Here is a 24,745-nt window from a genome sequence, read left to right on the forward strand (position 1 = left end):
ACTTTGATGTAAATATTGAAGCAGCTATTTGCTTTTTAACACAGTAGTGCAAGGTCATTTCTCCAAAGTGGGGGGGAAATTAAAACTACATGAGTAGCTCTGGAATGTCACACTGATGTTAACGTTACTATTTAGATTAAACTACCAGTTTCAATGACTATGGAAAAAATTGAAAAGCATTTTTCCCATTTAAACTTATCAGACAGATAATACCAAAGTAGGGACATGATTTTCCCCTTGGCTCTGGTTAGTCTTGTATGTAGAAAGTGTATGGATAATTTTTCAAGCTTATCAGGGCCTATAGACATACTGACTACATTGTTCTGCAGGGCACAGATCCTACTGGCTTGAAGAGATACTGCAGAAGCCTATCAGCTAGATGAATGTACCTCTCATGTTTTTGTTTCCTGGTTGAGTACACAGATCAAAAAGGTGGCATTTTTTTTTTTTTAACATCTTTATTGGAGTATAACTGCTTTACAATGGTGTGTTAATTTCTGCTGTATAACCAAGTGAATCAGCTATACGTATACATATATCCCCATATCTCCTCTCTCTTGCATCTCCCTCCCACCCTCCCTATCCCACCCCTCTAGGTGGACACAAAGCACCGAGCTGATCTCCCTGTGCTATGCTGCTACTTCCCACTAGCTATCTATTTTACATTTGGTAGTGTATATATGTCCATGCCACTCTCTCGTGTTTGTGGTTTTTACAGTTTTTTTCTCGTAGTTGATTTCTAATATCATAGTGTTGTGGTTAGAAAAGATGCTTGATATGTTTTCAGTTTTGTTAGATTATTGAGGCTTTCTTTATGGCCCACTATGTGATCTATCCTGAAGCATGTTCTGTGTGTACTTGAGAAGAATATGTATTCTGCTGCTTTCGGGTGGAATGTTCTATAAATATCAATTAAGTACATTTGGTATAATGTATAATTTAAGGCCTGTGTTTCCTCATTGACTTTCTTGTCTGGATGATCTGTCCACTGATGTAAGTGGAGTGTTAAAGTCCCCCACTCTTATTGTGTTACTGTAGATTTCTCCTTTTATGGCTGTTAGCATTTGCCTTATATACTGAGGTGCTCCTATGCTGGGTGCATGTATATTTACAATTGTTATATCTTCTTGGATTGATCCCTTGATCATTATGTAGTGTCCTTCTTTGTCTCTGGTAACAGTCTTTATTTTAAAGTCTATTTTGTCTGATATGAGTATTGCTACTACAGCTTTGTTTTAATTTCCATTTGCATGGAATATCTTTCAGTCTGTATGTGTCCCTAGGTCTGAAGTGGGTCTGTTGTAGACAGTATATGTATGGGTCTTGTTTCTGTATCCATTCAGCCAGTCTGTGTCTTTTGGTTGGAGCCTTTAATCCATTTACATTTAAGATAATTACCAATATGTATTTTCTTATTGCCATTTTTAAAATTATTTTGGGATTGTTTTCATAGGTCTTATTTCTTCCCTTCCTCTTTTGTTCTCTTTTCTTGTGATTTGATTATCTTTGATGTTGTATTTGGATTCTTTTTCCTTTTTCGTCTGTATATCTATTGTAGATTTTTGGTTTGTGGTTATCATGAGGTTTTGATATAGCCATCTATATATATACAATATTGTTTTAAGTTGTTGGTCTCTTAATTTCAAATGCATTTCCAGTATCCTGCATTTGTACTGTCCTCATGATTGTTGATTTTGATATCATATTTGTGTATGGATGATTTCCTACCTTTACTGTATGTTTGCCTTTACCAGTTAATTTTCCCATTTGTAATTTTCTCATTTCTTGTCGTGGGCTTTTCTTTTCCCCCTAGAGAAGTTCCTTTAGCATTTGTTGTAAAGATGGTTTGGTGGTGCTGAATTCTCTTAACTTTTGCTTGTCTGTAAACCTTTTGATTTCTCCATTGAGTTGGAATGAGTCTTGCTGGGTAGAGTATTCTTGGTGGTAGGTTTTTCCCTTTTATCACTTTAAGTATATCTTGCCACTCCCTCTGGCCTCAGAGTTTCTGCTGAAAAATCAGCTGATAACCTTATGGGGATTCCCTTGTACGTTATTTGTTGATTTTCCCTTGTTGCTTTTAATATTTTCTCTGTCTTTAATTTTTGTCAATTTGATTAACAACTTATTGACGGGCAATGTATTAATACATCTTTTGTTACCTGAACGTTATTGACCAGAGACGTATCAGTACGTATTTAGAAAGTGATACAATTAATATCACCGTGTGAAGTTGTTAGGGCTTAAAATTGATCAAGCGTTCGTTATACAACTTGCGATTGTCATTATTATTCATGTTTTGCTCCATTAGGTTTTTGTTCCAACATTGTGTAAATTATAAATGCAAGTTTATTATCGTAAAATCTTCAAAAATTATGCATCATGAAATTTTGAGTGAAGAAGAATTTTTCGGTGAATTTTATGCAGATACTTTCTCTGATTGTTCTAGTGACATATATACTAGTGTCTCAGGAGATGATAGTTCTTCAGAATATAGTTCTGATTCAGCAGATGTGAATATTAGACCAACAAAAAGACAAAAAACCTTAGTGATTGATTCTGATACAGAAAATGAAAATGAAACTCACACTGCTGGAGAATGCTTCTTTGCTTCTACAGAAGAGTGGGTTGAAGGCAACATTTCACAAATATTAGAAGACTTCACGGGTATGTCAGCTGTAACTATTGAATGTAATAACCCACAAAGTGTTAGTGAAATAGCAGAATTAATTTTTGGTAACGACTTTTTCAAGTTGGTTGCTTCTCAAACAAACTTGTATCACCAACAGAATGAAAAATCATAAAAAGTATGATAAGGCTTTAAAATGGACTGATGTAAGCAATAGTGACATGAAGAAGTTTCTTGGATTAATAATTTTGGTGGAACAAATAAGAAAGTCACACTGGAAAGAATATTGGTCGACTGACCCCTTACTTGAAACACCTATCTTTCCAAAGATTTTGACGAGAAAAAGGTTCAAACAAATAATGACATTTCTTCACTTTAATGATAACTTGGAAACTCCACGTCCTGCAGACAGAATTTCAAAAGTTAAATCTCTTTTGGATTGTTTTCTACCAAAATTTCAATCGATCTATGTACCCAAACAAGAGCTATCACTTGAGGAGGCAAAGATAAAGTGGAGAGGACAACTCAGATTCAAAACCTATAGTCCGGGCTTCCCTGGCGGTGCAGTGGTTGAGAGTCCGCCTGCCAATGCAGGGGACACGGGTTTGTGCCCCGGTCCAGGAAGATCCCACATGCCGCGGAGTGGCTGGGCCTGTGAGCCATGGCTGCTGAGCCTGCGCATCCGGAGCCTGTGCTCCGCAACGGGAGAGGCCACAACAGTGAGAGGCCCGCTTACCGCAAAAAAAAAACAAACCTATAATCCCAGAAAACTTACAAAATATGGAATTTTGGTCAGGATGGTTAGCAAAAGTGAAACTGGATATACATGCAGCCTTGAGATTTACATGGGTGAAGGAAAGAAACTGCAAGAAACAATATTATTGGTCCTACAACCTTATCTTGGTTCATGGCACCATATTTACAAAGACAGTTATTACAACTGTGTCCACATCTGAAATATTGTTGAAAAATAAAACCAGACTTTGTGGGACTATGAGAGAGAATCGTGGTCTATTAAACCAATTAAAGGAGAAATCTAAAAATCTACAGATGGGAGAAATGACATTCTTACAGAAGAGAGAAGTGATTCTTCTTATATGGAAAGACAAGAGGCTAGTCCACATGGTGACAACTATTCATGACGCCTCCATAGCATCTACAGGAAAAGAAGACAGGAGGACTGGTCATCAGATAACTAAGCTCACTTGTATATAGAGTATAATAAATATATGAAAGGAGTTGATCGATCTGATCAAATCTGTCCAACTTCAGTGTCCTCTGGAAAACTCTAAAATGGTATAAGAAACTGGGTTTCTTTTGAGTAACTGCAGTTTATTCAATGTGTTTAAAATTTATTGTAGCCTTAATGCACAGAATAAAATGACTTACAAGTAATTTTTATTAGCTAGACAATAGGTAACTGACCATTCTGGTGAATGTAGTGGTAGTCCCGCACCTGGTCCTTCTTGTGGCGTTTCTAAAAGAGCCCCCTGCAAAGATCCACCTTGTCAACTATCAGGTAAAATAAAAACATATTCTAGAGGAAATAATACCCACAGGACTAAAAAGAAGTGCTGCCAGAAAGTGTAGCATCTGCTCTTTCAGGGGAAAGCACAGTGAAACACAGTATGTTTGTAATAGATGTTCTGTTCCCCTGCACAGAGGTGCCTGCTATACTGCCTATCACACTCTAACAAAATATTGGAATGCTTTAGTAAGACATGTACAAAGTTTCAAATAAATACATTAAGTGCAAAAAATAGTTGTCAATATTTACTCAAATGCTAGTGTTTCCATATTCACTTACATAACAAATTGCCAGCCACCAGCATTAGTTTCTGCAGAAATCCCCTGGTCAGTAATGTGTTAACATGTGTCTTGGCATGTTCCTCCTTGGGCTTATCCTGTATGAGACTCTCTGTGCTTCCTGGACTTGGATGACTGTTTCCTTTCCCATGTTAGGGAAGTTTTCGGCTATTATCTCTTCACGTATTTTCTCAGGCCCTTTCTGTCTCTTTTTTCCTTCTGGGACTCCTAAAATGCAAATGTTGGTGCGTTTAATGTTGTCCCAGAAGTCTCTTAGGCTGTCCCCATTCTTTTCATTCTTTTTTCTTTATTCTGTTCTGCGGCAGTGATTTCCACCATTCTGTCTTCCAGCTCACTTATCCGTTCTTCTGCCTCATTTATTCTTCAGTGGATTCCTTCTAGTGTATTTTTCATTTCAGTTATTGCATTGTTTATCTCTTTTTGTTTGTTCTTTATATCTTCTAGCTCTTAAACATTCCTTGTATCTTCTCGATCTGTGCATCCATTCTTTTTCTGACATCTTGGATCACCTTTACTATCATTACTCTGAATTCTTTTTCAGGTAGACTGCCTATCTCCACTTCATTTAGTTGTTCTTCTGGGGTTTTATGTTGTTCCTTTGTCTGGAACATATTCCTCTGTTGTCTCATTTTGTCTAACTTTCTGTGTTTGCGATCCCACAGGCTGCAGGATTATAGTTTGTCTTGCTTCTTGTGTCTGTCTGCTGGTGGATGAAGCTGATCTAAGAGGCTTGTGCAGGCTTCCTGGTAGGAGGGACTGGTGCTGACCACTGGTGGGGTCTTGTCTCTCTCATGGACAGGGCCATGTCAAGGGGTGTGTTTAGAGGTGGCTGTGGGCTCAGGAAGACTTTAAGCAGCCTGTCTGCTGATGGATCAGGCTGTGTTCCTGCCCTGTGGGTTGTTTGGCCTGAGGCATCCCATCACTGGAGCCTTCAGGCTGTTGGGTGGGGCCAGGTCTTGGCATCAAAATGGCAGCCTCCAGGACAGCTCATGCCAATGATTACCCAGTACCTCTGCCACCAGTGTCCTTGTCCTTGTTCCCGCAGTGAGGCACAGCTGCCCCCCACCTCCCCAGGAGACTCTCCAAGACCAGGACGTAGGTCTGGCGCAGGCTCCTCTGCAGTCACTGCTTTTTCCCCAGGTCCTAGTGTACACGAGACCTTGTGTGTACCCTCCAAGAGTGGCGTTTCTGTTTCCCTCGGTGCTGTGGAGTTCCTGTGATCAAGCCCCCCTGGTTTTCAAAGCCAAATGCTCTGGGTGTTCCTCCTCCCAGTGCCAGACCCCCAGACCAGGGAGCCTGACCTGGGCCCAGAACTCTCACTCCTGTGGGAGAACTTCTGCAATATAATTATTTTCCAGTTTGTGGGTTGCCCACCCGGCAGGTATGGGATCTGACTGTGTAGTGAATGTGCCCCTCCTACTGTCTCGTGGATTCTTATTTATCTTTGGAAGGAGAAGATCTTTTTTGGTAGGTTCCAGTCCTTTTTTGTCAATGGTTGTTTAGTAGTTAGCTGTGATTTTGGTGTTTTCGTGAGAGGAGGTGAGCTCAGGTCCTTCTACTCTACCATCTTGTAGAGATCTATCTAAATTTGCTTTTTAAAGATTTATTATACTGTCAGACTTGTGATAGTCTTACCATTCTTCTACCCAGAAGTTAGGAATCTCTAGGAATGTACTTTTGGCTCTCTGAATGTATTACAGGCTTAGAAGCATGTACTTTTTAGTTAATCACTTGCTTTACAAAGCTAAATCATTTAAACCTGTTTTTTATTTTTAATTATATTTTAGCAAACTTGATTTTTGAATTGGTGGTACATTTACATGGTATGAAATTCAAAGATACAGAAGAATATACGATGAAAAACCTAATTCCCACCCCTAACTTCCATTTAACCTGTTTCCTTCCTTGTAGCCAACTATCATTAGCAGATACCAGTGTGCCCTTCTGGAGATGGCCTACATACATTCAAGCAACATGTATATGTACTTCCTTCCACTCTCTTCTATAAAAATTGTAGTTGTTTAATTCTACATACCATTCTGTTCATTGTGTTATATTTAAAGAAGGGAAGAGGATAAAGCAGCACATTATAATCAACTATAAACCTTTTAATAAAAATATTTAATTGTCATTACTGTCACATAACATATACTTTGTAAGTATTCTCTTCTTTGACAGCTTTGAGTAGAAACTTTTAGTTTTCAACATGTGATGCTATGGATGGGAGTTTATTTGACATTTTTTTTGGTAGAGTGAGCTCCAACTGCGTAAAGAAGTAGAGACAAGGCAGCAACTGGAACAAGCATTAGGCGATCATCGAGAGCTGATTGATGCTCTGACAGCTGAAGTTCTTCTCCTTAGAGAAGAAAATACTGCTGCCCAGGTACTTAGATGAGATCCCAAACTTTTCTGTGTTTGGTAGTATAAAGCATTTTTATGGATGTATGAGATTCTCTTCTTTGCCTTTGATTTACTTGTGCTGGCATGATTACTTACTGCTTCTTTATTATCATCAAGAGTAACTTTTATGGCACATTTATGATATTGGAGGTAGTATAGTAGAAACTTGGACTACAAATAGTGTAGAATAAGGCTACTGTCTTTAAGAAACTTACTATTTATTGGGGAAGACAGAATCTACATTTAAATGATAACTACCAATATTATAATAGTTTATCCAAAATATGAAATGAGTGTTATGATAGCTACTTTTCATCTCAAAATAGCAGAGGATACCCTTTGAGGAACCCTCCTATAACATACGCTGTTTAAAGTTGTTTATAGTATCTTCAGTATCTTTATTCATCTTTTTGTTCTCAAATAGTGGTTATTATTACCTTTACTTAACAGCCAAAAGAGACTAGAAAATCAGTAGTTAGTAGACAAGTTATGTTTGTGTCAATGGACATTAGATATAAGACATGCAATTTTTTTTATTGATGTATAGTTCACATACCATTTAACTCACCCTTTTAAAGTGTGCAATTCAGTGGTTTCTTAGTATATTCATGGAGTTGTGTACCAGCACCATTAGATAAGTCCAGAGTATTTTCATTAACCCAAAGAGAAACCCCATACTAATTAGCATTCACTCTCCATTCTCTCCTCCCCTCAACCCCTGGTAACCACAAATATACTTTATGTTTTTATAGATTTGCCTAATCTGGGTATTTTATATAAGTGGAATCATGCAATATGTGGTGTTTGGTGTCTGGCTTCTTTCACGCAACATAGTGTTTTCGGGGTTCATCCATGTTGTCACATGTATCAGTACTACATTCCTCTTTATTGCCCAATAATATTCTAAATATATGCTCTACCACATTTTGCTTATCCATTCATCAGTTGAAGGACGTTTGAGTTGTTTCCACTTTTTGTGTGTAATGAATTAATAATGCTGCTATGGACATTCATGTACAAGTATTTGTGTGAACATATATTTTCAATTCTCTTAGGAAGATAGTACACTTTTCAAGTATACTAATACGTTCAACAAATCTTTATTGAGCACTTACTGTGGGCCTGGAACTGTTCTAGGTGCAGGAAATACAGTAATGAATGAAAAAAAAATCTTGGCCCTCAAGGAGCTTATATTCTAAATAAACACACCCCCAAATAGTGAAGTATATTGTAAGTTAGATGGTTATTATGTACTATAAAGAAAAATAAAGCAGGTAAGAGGCATAGGAAGTGCCCAAGGTGGGAAGGTATAAATAGGATGGCCCATGTCTGTCTGAGGAGGTGACATTGAGTAAAGGCCTGAAGGAGGTGAGGAAGCGAGGATGCTGATAGCTGAAGGAAGAGCACTCGAGGCAGAGGAACAGCAAGGGTAAAGGTCCTGAGGTAGGAGTGTGGCTATTGAGCTCAAAGCCATCAAGGAGACCAGGGTGGCAGGAGTGGGATGTGGCAGAGGGAGCGCAGGAGGAGACAAGAGCAGGGAAGCCAGATGCAGGCTGAGTGAGAACTTGGGCTTTTGTTCTGAATGAGATGGGAAACCACTGAAGGGTTTTGGATAGAGAAGAGATGTGATCTGACTTAAGTTTTAAGAGAATCACTCTAGGCTGTTGTGTTGAGATTAGATCAGAGATCACTGCCCTAGCTCCATTCAAGCCCTTAGTGCCTCAGGACACTCCTAGACCAAAGAAATACCCAACAGTTCCATTTATTAAGTAGTTAAGTTCAAACAACTTAATAAGCATTTATGTCTTAACAGTTTGCATGCTGTGTGAAAAAAATAATACATGTAAATTGATAGAAAAAGTCTTATTTTTATGATGATTAAATAACCACAGTTATTTACTAATGGAATATGTATACATGTTGTACATGAAGCATTGTACAGCTTCTCATAGCTTAGAATCATATTGGACACCATCAGTCTTATTTCCTATTCACAATCATTTTTATGCAGTGTTGCTTTTTAGCACAGCAACTAATGAAAACTCAGCCTCACGAAGATATGACATCATCGGAAGGAATGTATCTTGACCTCATGTTGAATCTGTAAACACTTTAAGCTTGTAGGCAATGTCCCCTGCATTGGCAGGTGGATTCTTAACCACTGCGCCACCAGGGAAGCCCCTTAATATATTTTGAAGTCAACCGGTAGAATGTGCCAATGGATAGGATATGGGGTGAAGGGGAAGATGTGAGAGAAGAGTCAGGAGTTTGGGCCTGAGCAGTTAGAAGGATGGAGTCGTTATTGATGAGGTGGGGATGTTCAGGAGGAGTTTGGTTTTGTGTATTTTAAGTTTGAAAAGCCTATGTGAGTTCCTGGTGGAGATGTTGAGTAGGCCACTAGATATATGAGTGTGGAATTTGGGAAAAATTTGGGCGGATATGAAAATGTTTAGTATACTTCATTCAGCAGTCCTACTAATAATATTTCTGACTTCTGACCACATCTAATTTTTATCTAATGTCTGTTCATCTTGGAGATATCTATGTCTGTTTGTGTATATACCATTGGCCCTTGAACAACACTAGTTTGAACTGTGCTGGTTCACTTATACATGAATTTTTTTCAATAAATATGTACTACAGTACTATGCAATCTGTGGTTGGTTGAATCCACAGATGCAGGACCTCAAATATGGAGGGCCAACTGTAAAGTTATACGTGAATTTTCACTGTGCAGAGGGTTGATGCCCCTAATTCCTGTGTTCAAGTGTCAACTGTAATATATATACATATGTGGTATATATATATATGTATGTATATATATATAGTCTTTTAACGCTATTTTATATACATTACCAGAAATTTTTATAATGCTCATGTTTATCAGTTTAAATGTCTATATAATATTCTGTTGAGTTTCCTCCACTTGATGTATCTCTCAGGGTAGCTTGAGAGTCAGTAGTGTATCATCTATATAAAGAGATTTTGTAAATTGAAAGCCCTATGAAAAGGTTAATTCTTATTGTTGTAGCAATGTATTTATTAATTAATAATATTCCGTGATTTATTAGACCATTCTTCTATCATGGAATTTTAAAAATATTTATAATTATATGTTTTAATGAATGCATTGTTCTAGTATTTGAAAGTCTGAAATGATACAGTTATACATACCTAGGTGATGATTTGTTGTCTGATATGCCAATGATATTATTTTGTTCGTTTTTCTCTAGGCAAGACTTCAGCAGTACATGATCACAACAGATGAGCAGCTTATATCACTCACACATGCCATTAAGAACTGTCCTGTGATAAATAACAAAGAAGGTCAGACATTAGAAAGGGGAGCCACAAGTAGAAATATGGACAGTCTAGGTGAGTGGAATAATCTTATTATCCCAGATTGGGATTAAAATACTTATAGAGAAAAAAAAACTGTAAACTTGTATGTAATTATTGGCTGTTTATGCATAAACAGCATTAACACTATTACATTTGCCACTGCTACTTCCAACTAATATTTATTGGATACTTGCTCTATGCCAAGTACTTTTACAGTGTTTTACATGTATTATCTCGTTTAATCCTCATAATATAGCTTTCATTTAATTTTCAAGAGTTCTTCACTCAGTTTTATGAGGTAGGTGTCATTGTTACCCCCCATTTTTTAGATGAGAAAATTAAGGCTTAGAGAAAGTGTTGGTAACTTAGCAAAGTCACACAAATAGAAAGTAGAAGAACTAGCCTCCTAGACATGTGGGAATTTAATACCAGCACCTTTCATTATGGTGCCCCAGGTTCAGAAGGGGACGGGATGGTCATGGAAAGAAAAAAAAATACTGACTTTCAGAAATTCATGACTTTAGTTCATTTGTGGTGATGCTTTGAAAACCTTTTTTTCACCTCATGTGCCATCATTGTATGCCACAGGCTGAATAGGACATTTAGGAGTTTTTACTTCTAAGTAATAATTTTGATGAGTGTCTCTGTGTGGAAAGAGTTTTATGTATTTAGGCGCATTTTCTTTCCTTTTTTTTTTTTTTTTTTTTGCGGTACGCGGGCCTCTCACTGTTGCGGCCTCTCCCGTTGTGGAGCACAGGCTCCGGACACGCAGGCTCAGCGGCCATGGCTCACGGGCCCAGCCACTCCGCAGCATGTGGGATCTTCCCGGACCGGGGCACGAACCCGTGTCCCCTGCATCGGCAGGCAGACCCTCAACCACTGCACCACCAGGGAAGCCCTAGGCGCATTTTCTTAGAAGGGATTCTAAGTGGCTGACTCTAAAATTTAACTTGCATGAGATAAACTCAATGGTGAGGGTGGGTCTTCAAGGGCAGTGCTTTTCTCAAAAACAGCCACTCCTTCCCAGTGCTGGCCCCCCAGGAGCTTTGCCTGTGAGGGACTGCTAAATGAGCATATGGACTAGAAAGTGAAGGCTCCCGAGGCCCCGTGATTTTGCCCTCTGTGGAAATGCATCTAAGTATAAACACCTGAAATGTGCTCATAATTCCTTTGAGTACTCATAGCCTCTCATCTTCTTCAGAGGGTCCAGCTGTAAATGCTAATGTCTCCGTGCCATTGATGTTCAGAGGGGAAGATGTGGTTGAATTGCCACAGGAAGATTTGCCTGTTAAACTGTCTCAGGTGCCAAACCCTCCAGAAAGCAGGAATCTGGCCAGCAATTTTCCAGGGCATATATTTGAGCCAGCGGTATTGTTAACACCACCCAGGCAGAAGAGCAACTCCGAATTCTGTCCTTTGCAGGATGGTAAGCAGGCTTCTTTTAAAGCTATAAGGCAGCTGTTTTTTTATGCTTCATATATGTAAAATATTGTGTTCATTTTTCCCTGATAAACAGAATTTTAAAAGATACTGATTACCATACCTAATCTTTAAGCTGAAGGAGGGTCTTTCAGGGTGGTTTATATCATGTGTATTACACTTATGGTGAAATGTGACAGTGAATTTCATTATGTATCTGTTCCATCAGACATTGTAAATATTAATTGAACTCAGATCAAAGGACCAAAGTCCTCAGCAATAAAATGCAGAGTAAGGGGAATCCCATTTGTGTCTATGGTCCAGGGGCACAGGAAGGGGTAAGAAACAAGGGGAGATTGTACTTCGGAGAGTAAGGAAAGTTTAACCAAGGAAAGACAGGAACTGTGACTAAGAGGATTTTGTAAGTCAGATCTGATTATTAACCTCTTTTTTAGAAAAAGTTTTTAACTCAGTCAGCTTGGAGAATTTTATAATGAAAGCCTATGTATAATTAAAAGTAGCTTTAGAATTACTTTTGCAGCACATATAAAGAGAACTTTGAATAATATTTTAAAAATTTATTATTAATCCTTCGCTCATAGATTCTTAAAACTTGGAGCTCATGGATGGTCTTCAGATGTTCCATGGACTCCTTCACTGTTTGGAAAATTATGTTTATTTGTCCACATGTACATTTTTCTGGAGCTCTAGCTTTCATTTCATTTTCAGAAGAGTTCTTCAATCAAAAAAACTACCTTAGATGTTCCTCCAAAGTTTTTAGAAAAATGTTATTCAGCCCTGATTTGCCTAAATTTTTCTTTCTTTAAAAAGAGTGTTTATATTTTTATGTAGAGGAACAGAAGAATAATTTTTATTGTCATTAGGACATACAGAATTTGTCAGATTTTCTGCACTTCGTTTCCCTTAGAGGACGTGAAAAGACCATAAGAGGTTAAAGAAAATGACAAATCCTTGCTGTTATAAAATTTGTTTTAGCATTTACAATGCAAATGTAGAGTTTGTCAGATCTGTGTGGTGCAGGGGGACAGCGCTAGGCTGAGGGTCAAAAGTGCTGGAATCTTGGCCTGCCGGTCCAGTGACTAGCTGTGCGTCATGGGGCTAAGATACCTCTCCTGGACTTTAGTTTTCCTGTCTCTCAAATGAGAGTCTTTTCCTTTATCTTTAATGTCCTTCCAGCTCTACAGTTCTGTGATTTGATATTTCCTCTTTAGAGGTCTAGTAAGTATTATTAACATTGGCTAGATTTACGAAATATAATTTCAATTCTGATTTCTGTGCAAGTTAGCTTTTCATTCCTTAAAGTAATTTTTCAAATGTTTGCATGTTATTAATGGGCTTGCCTAATGATCTCTTATGAGATATTGTAAATTATTTTTCATTGGTGATAACAAGGTAGCTTGAAATCCTTTTAAAGAAATAATTATAATAAATATTTTTACTCTGCAAATATATTAACTGTTCATGAAAGCAAATTATTCAGGGATTGCTCTAGACAACATTTTTTTAGCATCTTCAGCAGGTTCTGCATTGAAAATAACACTGCACATTTCTTTTACAGTGTGCAGGTAGAACTACCTTGGAATATGTATTCTAAATTGGTGAAGTTTTATTAACATACTTTTCAGCATTTTCTTTGGAATGCTCACATGTAAAGAGTTGTTCAGTTAAACTGAACATGCAGAGATGAGAGGTACATAGGGTGCATCATCAGTGTTCAGTTATGCTCTAGAACAACTGTTCAATAGAACTTTCTGTGATGATAAAAACTGTTCTATATCTCCCCCATTTAATATGGTAGCCACTATTAGCCTTATGGGACTGCTGAGAACCTGAAATGTGGCTACTGTGACTGATGGAACTGAATTTTAAATTTTATTTAATTTTAATTAAAGTTTGAATATGAATAGTCACGTATAACCAGAGGCTGCCATATTGGACAGTGTTGTTCTAGAATTTCCCATCATAAATACTTTCCTTTAGCTACTAATCAATTTCTACTTTGTTTTATAACCATGCTTCTTGAAAGAGTGGTATACATATGCTGTTTTCACTTTCTTATCTTCCATTCACTTTTTAAAGTATTCATTTAATTCATATTTGCGGGTGGTTAAAAAAAGCACATACAAGGGTCTCCTCCTCCTCCACCTCTAGGCCTACCGCAAGAGGCAGTTATTTTTATCCCAGTTTGATTTCTGTTTATCTGATGGTGGTCTTAATAATTAACATAAAATATTTTCACATCTCTTTTCTTGAAGTATCAACTTTACACAATCATTATAGACTCTCCCTTATTAAAGAAGAGGGTTTAATTCATCTTAACACCTGCCTCTCTTCTCTATCTAATTTGGATAATTATGTTTTTATTTTTATTTCTTCTGTTGCAGAACTTCATGACTTTAAATACTTTCTATTTCTTTTTCATTAACTTCAGGCAGTATCTATTAGCTCTCTGCTATGAGAGGAGAACACTAACTCCCCTCCCTTCCTTCTTCCTCTCCTTTGTTTCCACCTCGCATCTTCAGTCACCTTTACCTTTCCTTTGGTAGTATCAAGTTTGTTAACATTTACAATGTTCTATTACCATTATATCTTCTCTGTCTCATCTATAGATGGATACTGACATTGAAAACAAATAACAATTACATTTTCTTTTTGGGTCCATTGTTACTATCAGTCCTTGTGCCACACAAAAGGAAAAAGTTCATAGTATGAAGGTCAAGGTGAATTCTTATTTCACTTCATCATTTGCTCAGAATGTTTTATTTGGCTCTGTGTTTATACTGTGATTTTCTTGTTCTGTTTTTATTTTGCCTGAAGATTCAAATTGCTTTTATCGTCTTGTTGACAAAAGTATAATGTGCCTTTACCCATTTCATTTGCACGTCCTTTAGTCATTCCACTTTGACACCAGAGATACCTTCCCAGAGCCCACCAACCTCTGTTCCAGTCTCAACGGATTGTTTCCTGGGCCTGTTGCACAGCTCTTATCCTGGGACTTGCTGTTATCACACTTTAAAAAAATATATTTATTTATTTTATTTTTGGCTGTGTCAGGTCTTAGTTGTGGCACACAGGATCTTCGTTGAGGCACGTGGGATCTTTCGTTGTGGCGTGTGGACTTTTCTCGAGTTGTGGCGTGCAGGCTCCAGAGTGCATGGGCTCTGTAGTTGTGGCACATGGGTTCTCTAGTTGTGGCTCGTGTGCTCAGTATTTGCGGCACGTGGGCTTAGTTGCCCCACAGCATGTGGGATCTTAGGCCCCCCCCAGGGATTGAACCTGCGTCCCCTGCATTGGAAGGCAGATTCTTAACCACTGGACCACCAGGGAAGTCCCTGTTATCACACTGTTGGTTTGGATCTGCTGCGTCCTAGATTCCATTTCTTCCTCTTTTTTGGTTTTCTCCCTCAATTTTCTGAAAGAAGACATCAGAAGGGGTATATAGAAGGTAAACTTTGAGTTTTTGAAAATCTGAAAATATTGTCATTTTTCTCTTATACTTGATTGATGATTTGGCTAGAAATAGAATTCTAGGTCCTTAGTCCCTTTTCCTGAGAAATTAAAGGCATTGTTCCATTGATTTTTATTATCCAGTGTTGCAGTCAAGATGTCTGATTTCATATCGAAATTTTATTTCTTTGTATTTTTGACCTACTCTTTCTCTGTGGAAGCTTTTAGGATCCCTTTATTTTTATTCTGAAATTGCACAGGGTGTATCTAAATGTGGGTTTTTTCCTCATTACTGTGAGGCACCCGTGGGACCTTTCCGTCAGAAGACATGACTTTCTGCAGTTTGGGGAAATTATATGTTGACCTTCTGGATTATTTTCTCATGTATTTGGCCTTATATCTTCCTTCTTATATTTTGGAAGTATTCTTCACTTTATATTCAAGCCTGACTTTTACATTTTTGTATTTCACCAACCATATTTTTAATTTCCAATCAAGGACCCTTTCTTATTTTCTGATTGTCCTTTTTTCCATTGCTGCTCATTATGAATGCAATATCTTCCAGAAACTCTTCCGAGGAAACCAGTTAAAATTTTGTTACATTTTCCTCTGTACCTGAATTTTCTTTCTTCTCTTCTTAGTCTGTTCTATTTATCTATCCTGGCTTTTCTTTTTTGTGCTGCTGGCTTTCCTCAATGTCTGGTCATCCTTTATTGTCCATTCATATTTAAGAATAAATGACTAGGTTGAATAGTATAGGTAGCTGGCATAAGTTTTCTCCTCTATGATGTAGGTAAGGCTAGGTCTGTTTTCCCAATATGTTTTGCCTTAAGTAGTTGCTTTGCGCATATGGGCATGAGATGTTAACTGCAGGCTTCCTGTAGCATGTGGAAGCAGGATCCAGCTATCCAATTGTGTCTACCACATTTGCTCTTCCCAACCCTGTTTTTTTTGTTGTTGTTGTTTTCAAGGATGGGTGTCAGAAGTTGTGAGCAACAGGTTGACTGATATCACTGTATAAAAGACAAGCTTTCAAGTAATTCCCCAGTTTAGCCCTACTTTTCTCTTTCTCTGTACCTGTCAGCTTTGAGCCTGCAGCCTTTTCTGTACTGCCCAAAAGAAACTGGCTTTACCTGTAGCTTCCTTTTAATTAATAGACATATTCTGGACTGTGGCTTCTGCACAATTTCATTCTTTCACACACTTCCCATCCACTCTCAGTCTTCCAGAAATGTGTTGAAATATCTAGTTTGCTACTGCTTCTCCCCAGACCATTATCTTTACTGGTGTGAGTTTATTTGTGTTTATATTTCCTTACTGTCAGTTAAAGAAGGCGAGATAAATGTATGCTCAGTCGGTAGTCTTGAAATAGAAGCAGCTATTCCCCCGATTCACTCCCATATTTGTCATTCTACCTAAATCATTCTTGCTAAGGGCTCCAGTGGCCAATGTGTTGTTAACTCCGCTGTACGCTTTCTGTCCTTATGTTTCTAGGTCTTACAGTAATATTACACACAGTTAACCACTGCCTCTTTGTTTCCTTGAAACCACATTCTTGTAATATTTCTTTGTCTTTCTGGCTGCTCCATTTCAGTCTGCTTTGCCAGCTTCTCCTCCTTTATCTGACTCTAAATGTTGAGTTCTTCGTGTCTTGTTACTGGTTTCTTCTCTCACTCTCTTCTTTCTCTCTAAATAATCTCACTCGTTCTTGTGGCTTCCATAAGATGTTACGGAAAAGCCCGAATGAACTTTTTGACACACCCAGTATATGCCCAGTGACCTCCAGTTTTGGATCTTAGCCTAGATAGTCTCTTAAGTTTCTGACCCATGTTTCATCTGCTTGGATGGATATATAGGCACCTTAAACTTAGCATGTTCAGAACAATTCTTAATAATCCTCCTTCCACCAAATCTGTTCTCCTTGTCTTCTCCATGTCAGTAAATGGCATCACCATCCATTCACTTGTGCATGCCATCTTGCTCTGTGCGTTTCCCTCACTCCCTACTTTCAGTTCATCACTCTCAGTTCTATTGCCAAAATATTTCTCAAATGTATCTACTTCTCTCCATCTTTATAGCAAACATACCTTAGTCAAAGCTACCGTCATCTTTCTTCTTGACTACTACAGTTGCTTATTGGTCTCCCTACTTCTATTCCTGGACCTTCCAATTATCGACAGAATTTAAGAAATGTAAATTATGTAAATTGAGTCATTCTCAAACCTCCAGGTTTCATTGCTCTTGGATTAAATTATAAAATTTCTAACATGGCTTTTAAAAGCTCTGCAAGAAATGGCCCTGTATGCCTGTCTGGTTTCATATACTCCCAGTTCTGCCTTGTTGCTATGCTACAGCCAGACTGGCCTCCTTTCTTTGCTGTTTCCTATTTTGGGGCCTTCACATATGTTGTCCTCTCTGACTGTAATGTTCTTTGCTCTACTTTCTGTCACATATGTAATCATTTAAAAACTTTACTTCTTCAGAGATGCTTCCCCTGCCCATCCTCAGTTTACATTATATATCTATACTCCCCCCAAGATTCCCAGGTATGAGTTAATATATGTGTTAAAATGTGAACTTGGTAGATGGTTTTTCACAAGGATGCCGCTAAAGCTCTAAGGAATATAAAAGACTCTGTACTTCATTGTTAGCGCTGGTATTGCTGGTAAGTTCTCTGCTAAAATAAATGAGGCATTCAGAAACCAAATCCTTCTATTGAAATATTTCTCTAACTGCTAAGGAGGGCTAATGAGATGATTATAGTGCCAGCTGTGGTTAAGTGGTACATGTTTCTTATGCTTTAATTTTATCTACAGTATTGAGGAGGACTGTTCAAACTCGTCCTGCCCCACGAATTCCTCCAACCGTGGAAGTAATTGAGAAGGAACAAAACTGGGAAAAGAAGACCATACCTACTGGCACAGACATTCAGAATTCAAGTGAAGAGAGTCATCTCTTTACTCAGAGGTGGAGGGCCTCTCACATGGGAGAAGGTTTGCAGAACAAAACCCAGGCTCCTTTTGTTAACCCCTCACAGCCCCTCTGCAATTCCCGTTCAAGCACTCAGCAGTCAAGAAACCCCGCACTCTCAGAAGAACCCCCAGTATTGGGAGATGGGCAACAGCGTAGAACAAATGAGACATTAATACAAAGAAAGGACATCATGGCACGAATTGCTGAGTTGACACTGCAGAATTCAGCTATCAAGGCACACCTGAATAATATTATTGGGCCAGGGGGAGAGCAAGGGGATGGACTTCGGGAGTTTAACAAACAGGAGACGAGTCATGCCAGCGACATGACCTCTGTGAGTACTAGTTAAGGACTGACTACAGACATATTGGTATTTAAGTATATTGCTGGAGCATCCAGAAGTGACCCTGGTGCTTGAAGCTGGTACTAGATGGCTTATGCTGTGTCGGGTCCTCATCACAAAATAAGTAGAGGTTATTTATCAGTTTATGTCACACATGCATTAAAAGAGTACAACATAAAATTTAAAATGAGGAAATGAATGAGGAAAATAGGACAAAAGTAAAACAGGTAGGAAAGCTAAAATTAAGCTAGGAATGAAGTTTTAAATGTAATATATAGAATAAATATGTCTTGAAAGTTTACCACATAACTGTTTTAATTGAAATCATTTTTACTCTTAAAGGGGCTCATAAAAGAGAATTGTGTGTAGTTGGCCCTCAGCTCATGAGTAGTTAATTTTTTAGGACACAGAATGCATTTTCCCTTAGAAATGATGTTTTAAAGAATATTAAAGTCAGGCTTTAATGTACATACTAATCATCGGGGAATCTTGCTAAAATGCAGACTCTGATTGAGTAGGTCTGAGGTAGAACCTGTGCGTTTCTAATAAGTTCCCAGGTCATGTTGGTCCAAGGATTACACTTTGAGGAGCAAAAGTCTGCATGTTGTAGTGCTGGAATTTTGTAAGTTACGTAACTGAGGGCTGACCTGGCAACGTGAACCTTCATTTCCTTGTTTGTGGGGAGCAAAGGGATTCTAAATTCCAGTTGTGGAGTGTTGATAACACATGCCCTCATGCAGATCCCAGTGACGGGAGAGTCTTCCTTTTACCCTGTCATGAGCCAATGTGGTGCCTCTCAGAGATGGGAGGCGGGGCCGTGGGAAGGAGCTGGCCAGCTTCATGGATTAGGGGTTCCAGAGTGATCGCTTCCATAGGGGCTTAACCAACTGTGGATTGAGGGCTTCCATGAGGAAGGTTAGGAGAGGGTGGGGGTAAGGACCGTCTCTGTCAGCACTGGCTCATGGGCAATAAGGGCAATACAGGCATCGAGTGACAGAAATAGCAGTCAGAAGGGACTGGCAGAAGAAGCCGAGACGGAGATTAGGAGTGATCGTTTCAGTTGTATGTAAGTACAAGCTGCCTCAGTTTTAGTCAACAGAGACATTTCTGTGTATGCAGAGTTTTGAAGTTTATTTGAAACATGTTTTTTAAACATGGTTTAAAAAAACCCACAGAATTAAAAATGGAGCTTGCCCGCTTTTCCGATTAGTACAACAGTTGGGCTAGAGAGGACGATCCAGTACTATTGTCCTCACCACCCTTTTCATTATAATCAGAATTACAACATGATTTTTAATTCATGCTGTTTTGCTTATCTCTTTTTTAACTAGCGGGCATAAGCTACAAATTAGTGACTTCTAGTAGGAATTGTTTTTCCCCAAAGGGACATATTTACTAAATGAAGTACTTAAGAGTGACATTCCTTTCAGGAATTTTCATATCAAACTTAACATTACATTCCTTGGGTGGCTCCTTTTTACTCTACCTCTCATATTCCTTTCCAGTCACCAGCCTTCTCGAATCAGGTATATTAGGCCAAAAGTGGCCTGGGTAGGGTGACACATGGTCAGAAGGAGTGATAAGATTCCTAGAAATCTTTGCCAAATAGCTCATAGTGCGTGTGTGAAGATTATAATTATAGAAGCATCTGTTTCAACTATCGCAGGTCCTTTTTTGTATATTGTGATTCAAACTCCAGACCTGCCTTTAATAGGGATGTTAGAAGTCAATCACTCGGAGTAGTATCTTTGCTCGTGTGATCTTTGTGCAGCTCAACAAATGCTAAGAGATGCAGGAAGGCTTTGCTTTGTCCCACAGACACTCTCCATGGACAGAGGGACTAGAGGGCTTATGTGGCACTGATATTAGAAGGATTAGTATCCCTTTACTTTAGCCTTTATTTTTCAATTAAGAGATTTGTAAATTCTATTACTATTTGCCCAGTATTCAAGTTCACATGTAGCAAAGGCTATGAATACTAATTTGCTGGCTCTTAGTGGAAGAGTTCGTTTTTACAAAAGGTCATAATTGTTTGTATTATTTTTAATATGGAGTCTGTGTCCTTTTTTTTTTAAGTCTTTTCCAGCAGTACAACCTCTAACACCAAGTAGCATGGAGGAACGGATTGCAGAATTGAATCGACAGAGTATGGAGGCTCGTGGAAAACTCTTGCAATTAATAGAGCAACAGAAACTTGTTGGTTTGAATCATTCCTCTCCACCAGTATCACCTATTCGGTCACCTCTCGGAGCATGGACTGGTTAGTCACAAATTCATGATTTAAAAGCTTAGACACATGAAAATTTTCATTTTCTTGATTTTGCAAGTATATATTTAGCTAAATGAAATCTCAGAGCGCATATATTTCAGTGTCTTCAATGTTATATAGAAAGAAACAGACCTAAGTGACAGAAATGGGACTAGAAGGCTGGTCTCCTCTCTAGCTTCTAGAAAGCTATCCCATGGTGCCTGCAGTTAATCTTTGGTGTCTGAGTTCCTAAGTTGCCCTACATGTAAATGGGATCTAGTTCTGTATATGATTCGTTCATGGCGTATGCTGCAGCTATTTATAAACATAAGCATCAAAATAATTTAGAATTTCATCAGCAACAAATTACAAGTTATTATTCTGTTAAAACCATTAAAACATTTTCACTTGTAAGTTAAACTTCCTATTTAATTGTTACGTTTAGGAATGTGGGAAGCTACAGGCGATTCTAAACAATAGAAAGTAACTGAAAAATTAGTTGTCATAGTGATCACATTCAAAAAGGTACTGATGAAAGGAAGTAGACCTCAAGTTGCTCTTTAGCCAAAAATTGAATTATTAAGTCCCTCAAGGGGTAGAGCTGCATGAAGGTTCTAGAGAGACTAATTTGGGCCCGGTGTAAGAGAAGGTTCTAATTGTCAGGAACAGACAAAGCTCTGTATCAGTAAGTGGTGTGTCCCCTGAGGTGTTCAAACATTATTGTTTTCGAGAGATTCCTATGTCCTGTGGCTGGTTGAAGTACGTTACCTATGAAGGATCTACCAATAAGACTCTTTCTCTCAGAAGTTATTTCCTTTTTGAATTACAGACCCAGAGAACAGAGTGATTTGAGGCACTTCCCTGGTGGTCCAGTGGTTAAGACTCCACGTTCCCAATGCCGGGGGCCCGGGTTCGATCTCTGGTCAGGGAACTAGATTCCTCACGCGTTCCGCAACTAGAAATCGCGAGTGCCGCAACTAAGACCTGGTGCAGCCAACTAAATAAATAAATAAATATTTTAAAAAAAAGAGAACAGGAAAACAGAGTGATCTGGAAGTTACTGGAAAGTGATAGATAACGCATTTCCCTAAGGTCCTTCCTCTTTGTTTATTCTAGGCTCCTTCACATTACAGCTTTATCTACCGTCCTTCATAGTCAGAAAGTCTAGAGGCAACTTGTGACTAGAATAAATAAGTGAAATCACTCAATATATGTGAATACCAACGATGTGCCACCATGTTCTGGGCACTGGGGATACTGCATCGAACAGGACAAGCCCCTGCCCAGCTTGACTACTCCGGGATTCAAGCTGGGGGGAGCAGGCAATACAAATAAGCAAATAAATACATGAGACAATGTCAGTTAGTGCTAAGTGCAATGAAGAAAAAATAAAGCAGATCACTCGTAAGAATAATTTTGTGATCAAATGAGACATCTATTTCAGTAGTTCTTTGAGGTTAATACTTTCATTTCTGTTGGCTCATTTAGTTTTCAACATACCTTCAGAGTAGACAAAGCTGATACAACTATTTGATAAATAAGTAAACCGAGGCACAAAGAGGTTGAGTGATTTGTCTGAAATTCTAAAGCAAACTGGTAGATTTGCAACCGTGTTCTTTCCATTCCAGTGCTTATTTGTCTAAGGTATTCTTTTCTTAAGTAAAATTATTGGTTTCACAGGAACCTCTGTGGGCTATAATGATAAAGATAAAAATAAATCATATGTCATGCAGAACCTCTTTTGTTTTCTAGGGCAACCAAGGAATATGTTATAAAATTGAATAGAGCTTCATTACCCCTTAAAGTCCAGAAATTACTGGTTTTAAGCATGATTCTTAGGAGCACTGCCTGAGCCTTTCATGAGTACATACTTAGTAAATATTTGTTGACTGATTATCTACTTCTGAAATATTGAAAATGTACATAATTATACTTGCCTTTGGCCATATGAGCTCTTCAGCCAACTTTCCCCTCCAAATTTAATGTCTTCAGTAACAGTAATAATGTAATAGATTTAGAAGATTTAAAGTTTTACTGTATAACTCCAGAAATGTTCTTTCTTTTTCATTTTTTTTTTTTTTTTCCGGAAAGCTTTAGATAAGTCGCTCTCACCAAGATCTCCTGTTCTTTAGGGCTAGCTCTTAATTTCTGTTTTTCACTTGCAGATCTGACATGATACCACTTGTCTGAAGATTCTGGCTCTCTCGGAACTGGCATGCTCCTGAATTGACACTAAGAACTAAAGTTTCTTGTCCCACAGTTCGTTTTTTAAAAAATCCTTGAAGTGTATTTGTGGTCCATGATGATAAAAATATAGAAAGAACCCTCAACTTTATAATTTGCAGTAAGACAGAAATCAAGTTAAATTTTAATTTTCATTTTATTGAAAGGTAATAAACTAATGTTTATTTTTATATTATAGAAGGAGGAAAGAGGACGATCGAGGTATCTATTCCAGTAGCGGAAGCCCCAGAAAGCTCAAAATGCAGTATTGTCTCTCCTACCAGTGGGCTAAATTCAAGAAGGTAGGGTTAAAATCAAGAACGTGGTTTGTGTTTTATTCTCTTTGTGAAAAAAGGTAGTGCATAATGTCTGACTTAGTTTCAGACAGATTCACTCATGTAGAGAAAATCAAGTAATTGGGGAGGAGAATTTTGGGGGAAAAAAGAAGAAGAGTGAGGAACAATCCTTAATTAAGTAGAAAAGCATTGGGTTGGCTATTGAAGACAAAAATAGGATAATAGCACATATGTAGAGCGTTTTATGGGTTACAAAATTAAGAGGTAATATATGACAGGGTAAATTGACCAATAGTATTTTCCTCCTTTACAGTAAGTGAAACCAAAGCTCATAGAGCTAATTGGGCAGTTTGCCTCCATGGGTCACGTAGTTGGTAAATGGTGACACCAAGGATGTACCTGGCTGTCTGTGTCCACTCTTCATGCTAGTACTGCACTGCTCCACGTCTCATTACTCTTCCATGACCTTGACCTTCTTCCCCATCCCTGCACATCCATTCTTCCTCTTTTAATGTTAAAAACTTATCTGTGTGGTCCTCTAATGTACTGAATGGTACATTCCATTCAGTCTTTCTGTAAACCTAAACATACTCTAAAAAAGAAAATCTATTAATTAAAAAAAAAAGAGGTTGGTGAAAATATGTTGCAAATAATTTACCTCATTTGGACTTAAGTCAGCCATTCCTATCAAGCTCTTCTCAGTATTGAGAATTGTGTCTTATATAATTTTTAAAGGTGAATAATAATAGATTACTCTCTCACTCTCTTTTATTTCTCATAAATAGATCTCCAGGGGCTACTAGTAATTCTTGTTCTCCATTAAATGCCACCTCAGGAAGTGGGCACTTGACACCTGTTAATCCAAGAGCAGAGGTATGTGATAAAATGTAATTGTGAAATGTGTCTAGAGGTTGGGAGGGCAAAGGTGGGAGGTGGCTGATTTTGTAGTTTTCATGCTTAATTATTATTCCTGTTATCTTAAAGATAATATAAAATTCTCAGAAGAAAAGAAATACTAATTCACCTTCATTAGGAAAAACAAATAAGCATACACTTCTTTTGTTTTCTAGGGTAACTAAGGAATAAGGTAAAATTCAATAAGATTTCAACAAAGATCGGACATTATTGTTTCAGGCAGAGCGTTCCAAATAGTGTGGCAAGACACGCAGGGGTGCCTTGAATGGGCTGTGGGCTTACTGAGATACTGGTTTCCTCAGTCTTTGCTGTGGCTGTATAGGGCTTGGGATAACCAGAGCCCTGGGGCCAGTCACTTTCCTTGTCACTCTGCCCCAGTGTGCTGTATCTGAGTGTACCACAGAGAGGTTATGTGCCACACGTAGAGAGGTTATGGCACAAAGGGTAAATAAATGTCCTACGTATTTTTTATGTGTTCTGATTTGCTATAGGAATGTAGAGAAACTAAGCATCTTACAGTATATCCACAATTTTTGCAAAAGGCATTTTTCTGTGCTGGTAATACAGCAAAATATAGTTCCTTTGACTGACTAGTCATAGCAAATTGTGAGGGTATCTTTAAAATCATAAACATTACATTTGCAAATGTGAGCTAACAACTGTTT

At 38.2% G+C, this 24,745-nt stretch overlaps 1 protein-coding gene across 4 annotated transcripts in view; it reads left to right on the forward strand.

Annotated features, from left to right (window-relative positions):
• Positions 1 to 24,745, forward strand: part of SPICE1 (spindle and centriole associated protein 1) — a 63,681-nt gene that overhangs the window by 36,715 nt on the left and 2,221 nt on the right. For 3 of the 4 annotated variants that reach the window (XM_079922031.1, XM_079922032.1, XM_079922034.1), the window contains 7 exons: positions 6,705 to 6,836; positions 10,087 to 10,228; positions 11,397 to 11,621; positions 17,899 to 18,389; positions 20,475 to 20,658; positions 23,069 to 23,171; positions 23,951 to 24,038. In XM_079922031.1, the coding sequence (XP_079778157.1) occupies positions 6,705 to 6,836; positions 10,087 to 10,228; positions 11,397 to 11,621; positions 17,899 to 18,389; positions 20,475 to 20,658; positions 23,069 to 23,171; positions 23,951 to 24,038 (1,365 nt within the window). The remainder of the gene's footprint in view (positions 1 to 6,704; positions 6,837 to 10,086; positions 10,229 to 11,396; positions 11,622 to 17,898; positions 18,390 to 20,474; positions 20,659 to 23,068; positions 23,172 to 23,950; positions 24,039 to 24,745) is intronic. The other variant, XM_079922033.1, reaches the window with a different exon arrangement.

The sequence above is a fragment of the Stenella coeruleoalba genome (genome assembly GCF_951394435.1).
Source record: "Stenella coeruleoalba genome assembly, chromosome: 5".
Taxonomy (NCBI): domain Eukaryota; kingdom Metazoa; phylum Chordata; class Mammalia; order Artiodactyla; family Delphinidae; genus Stenella; species Stenella coeruleoalba.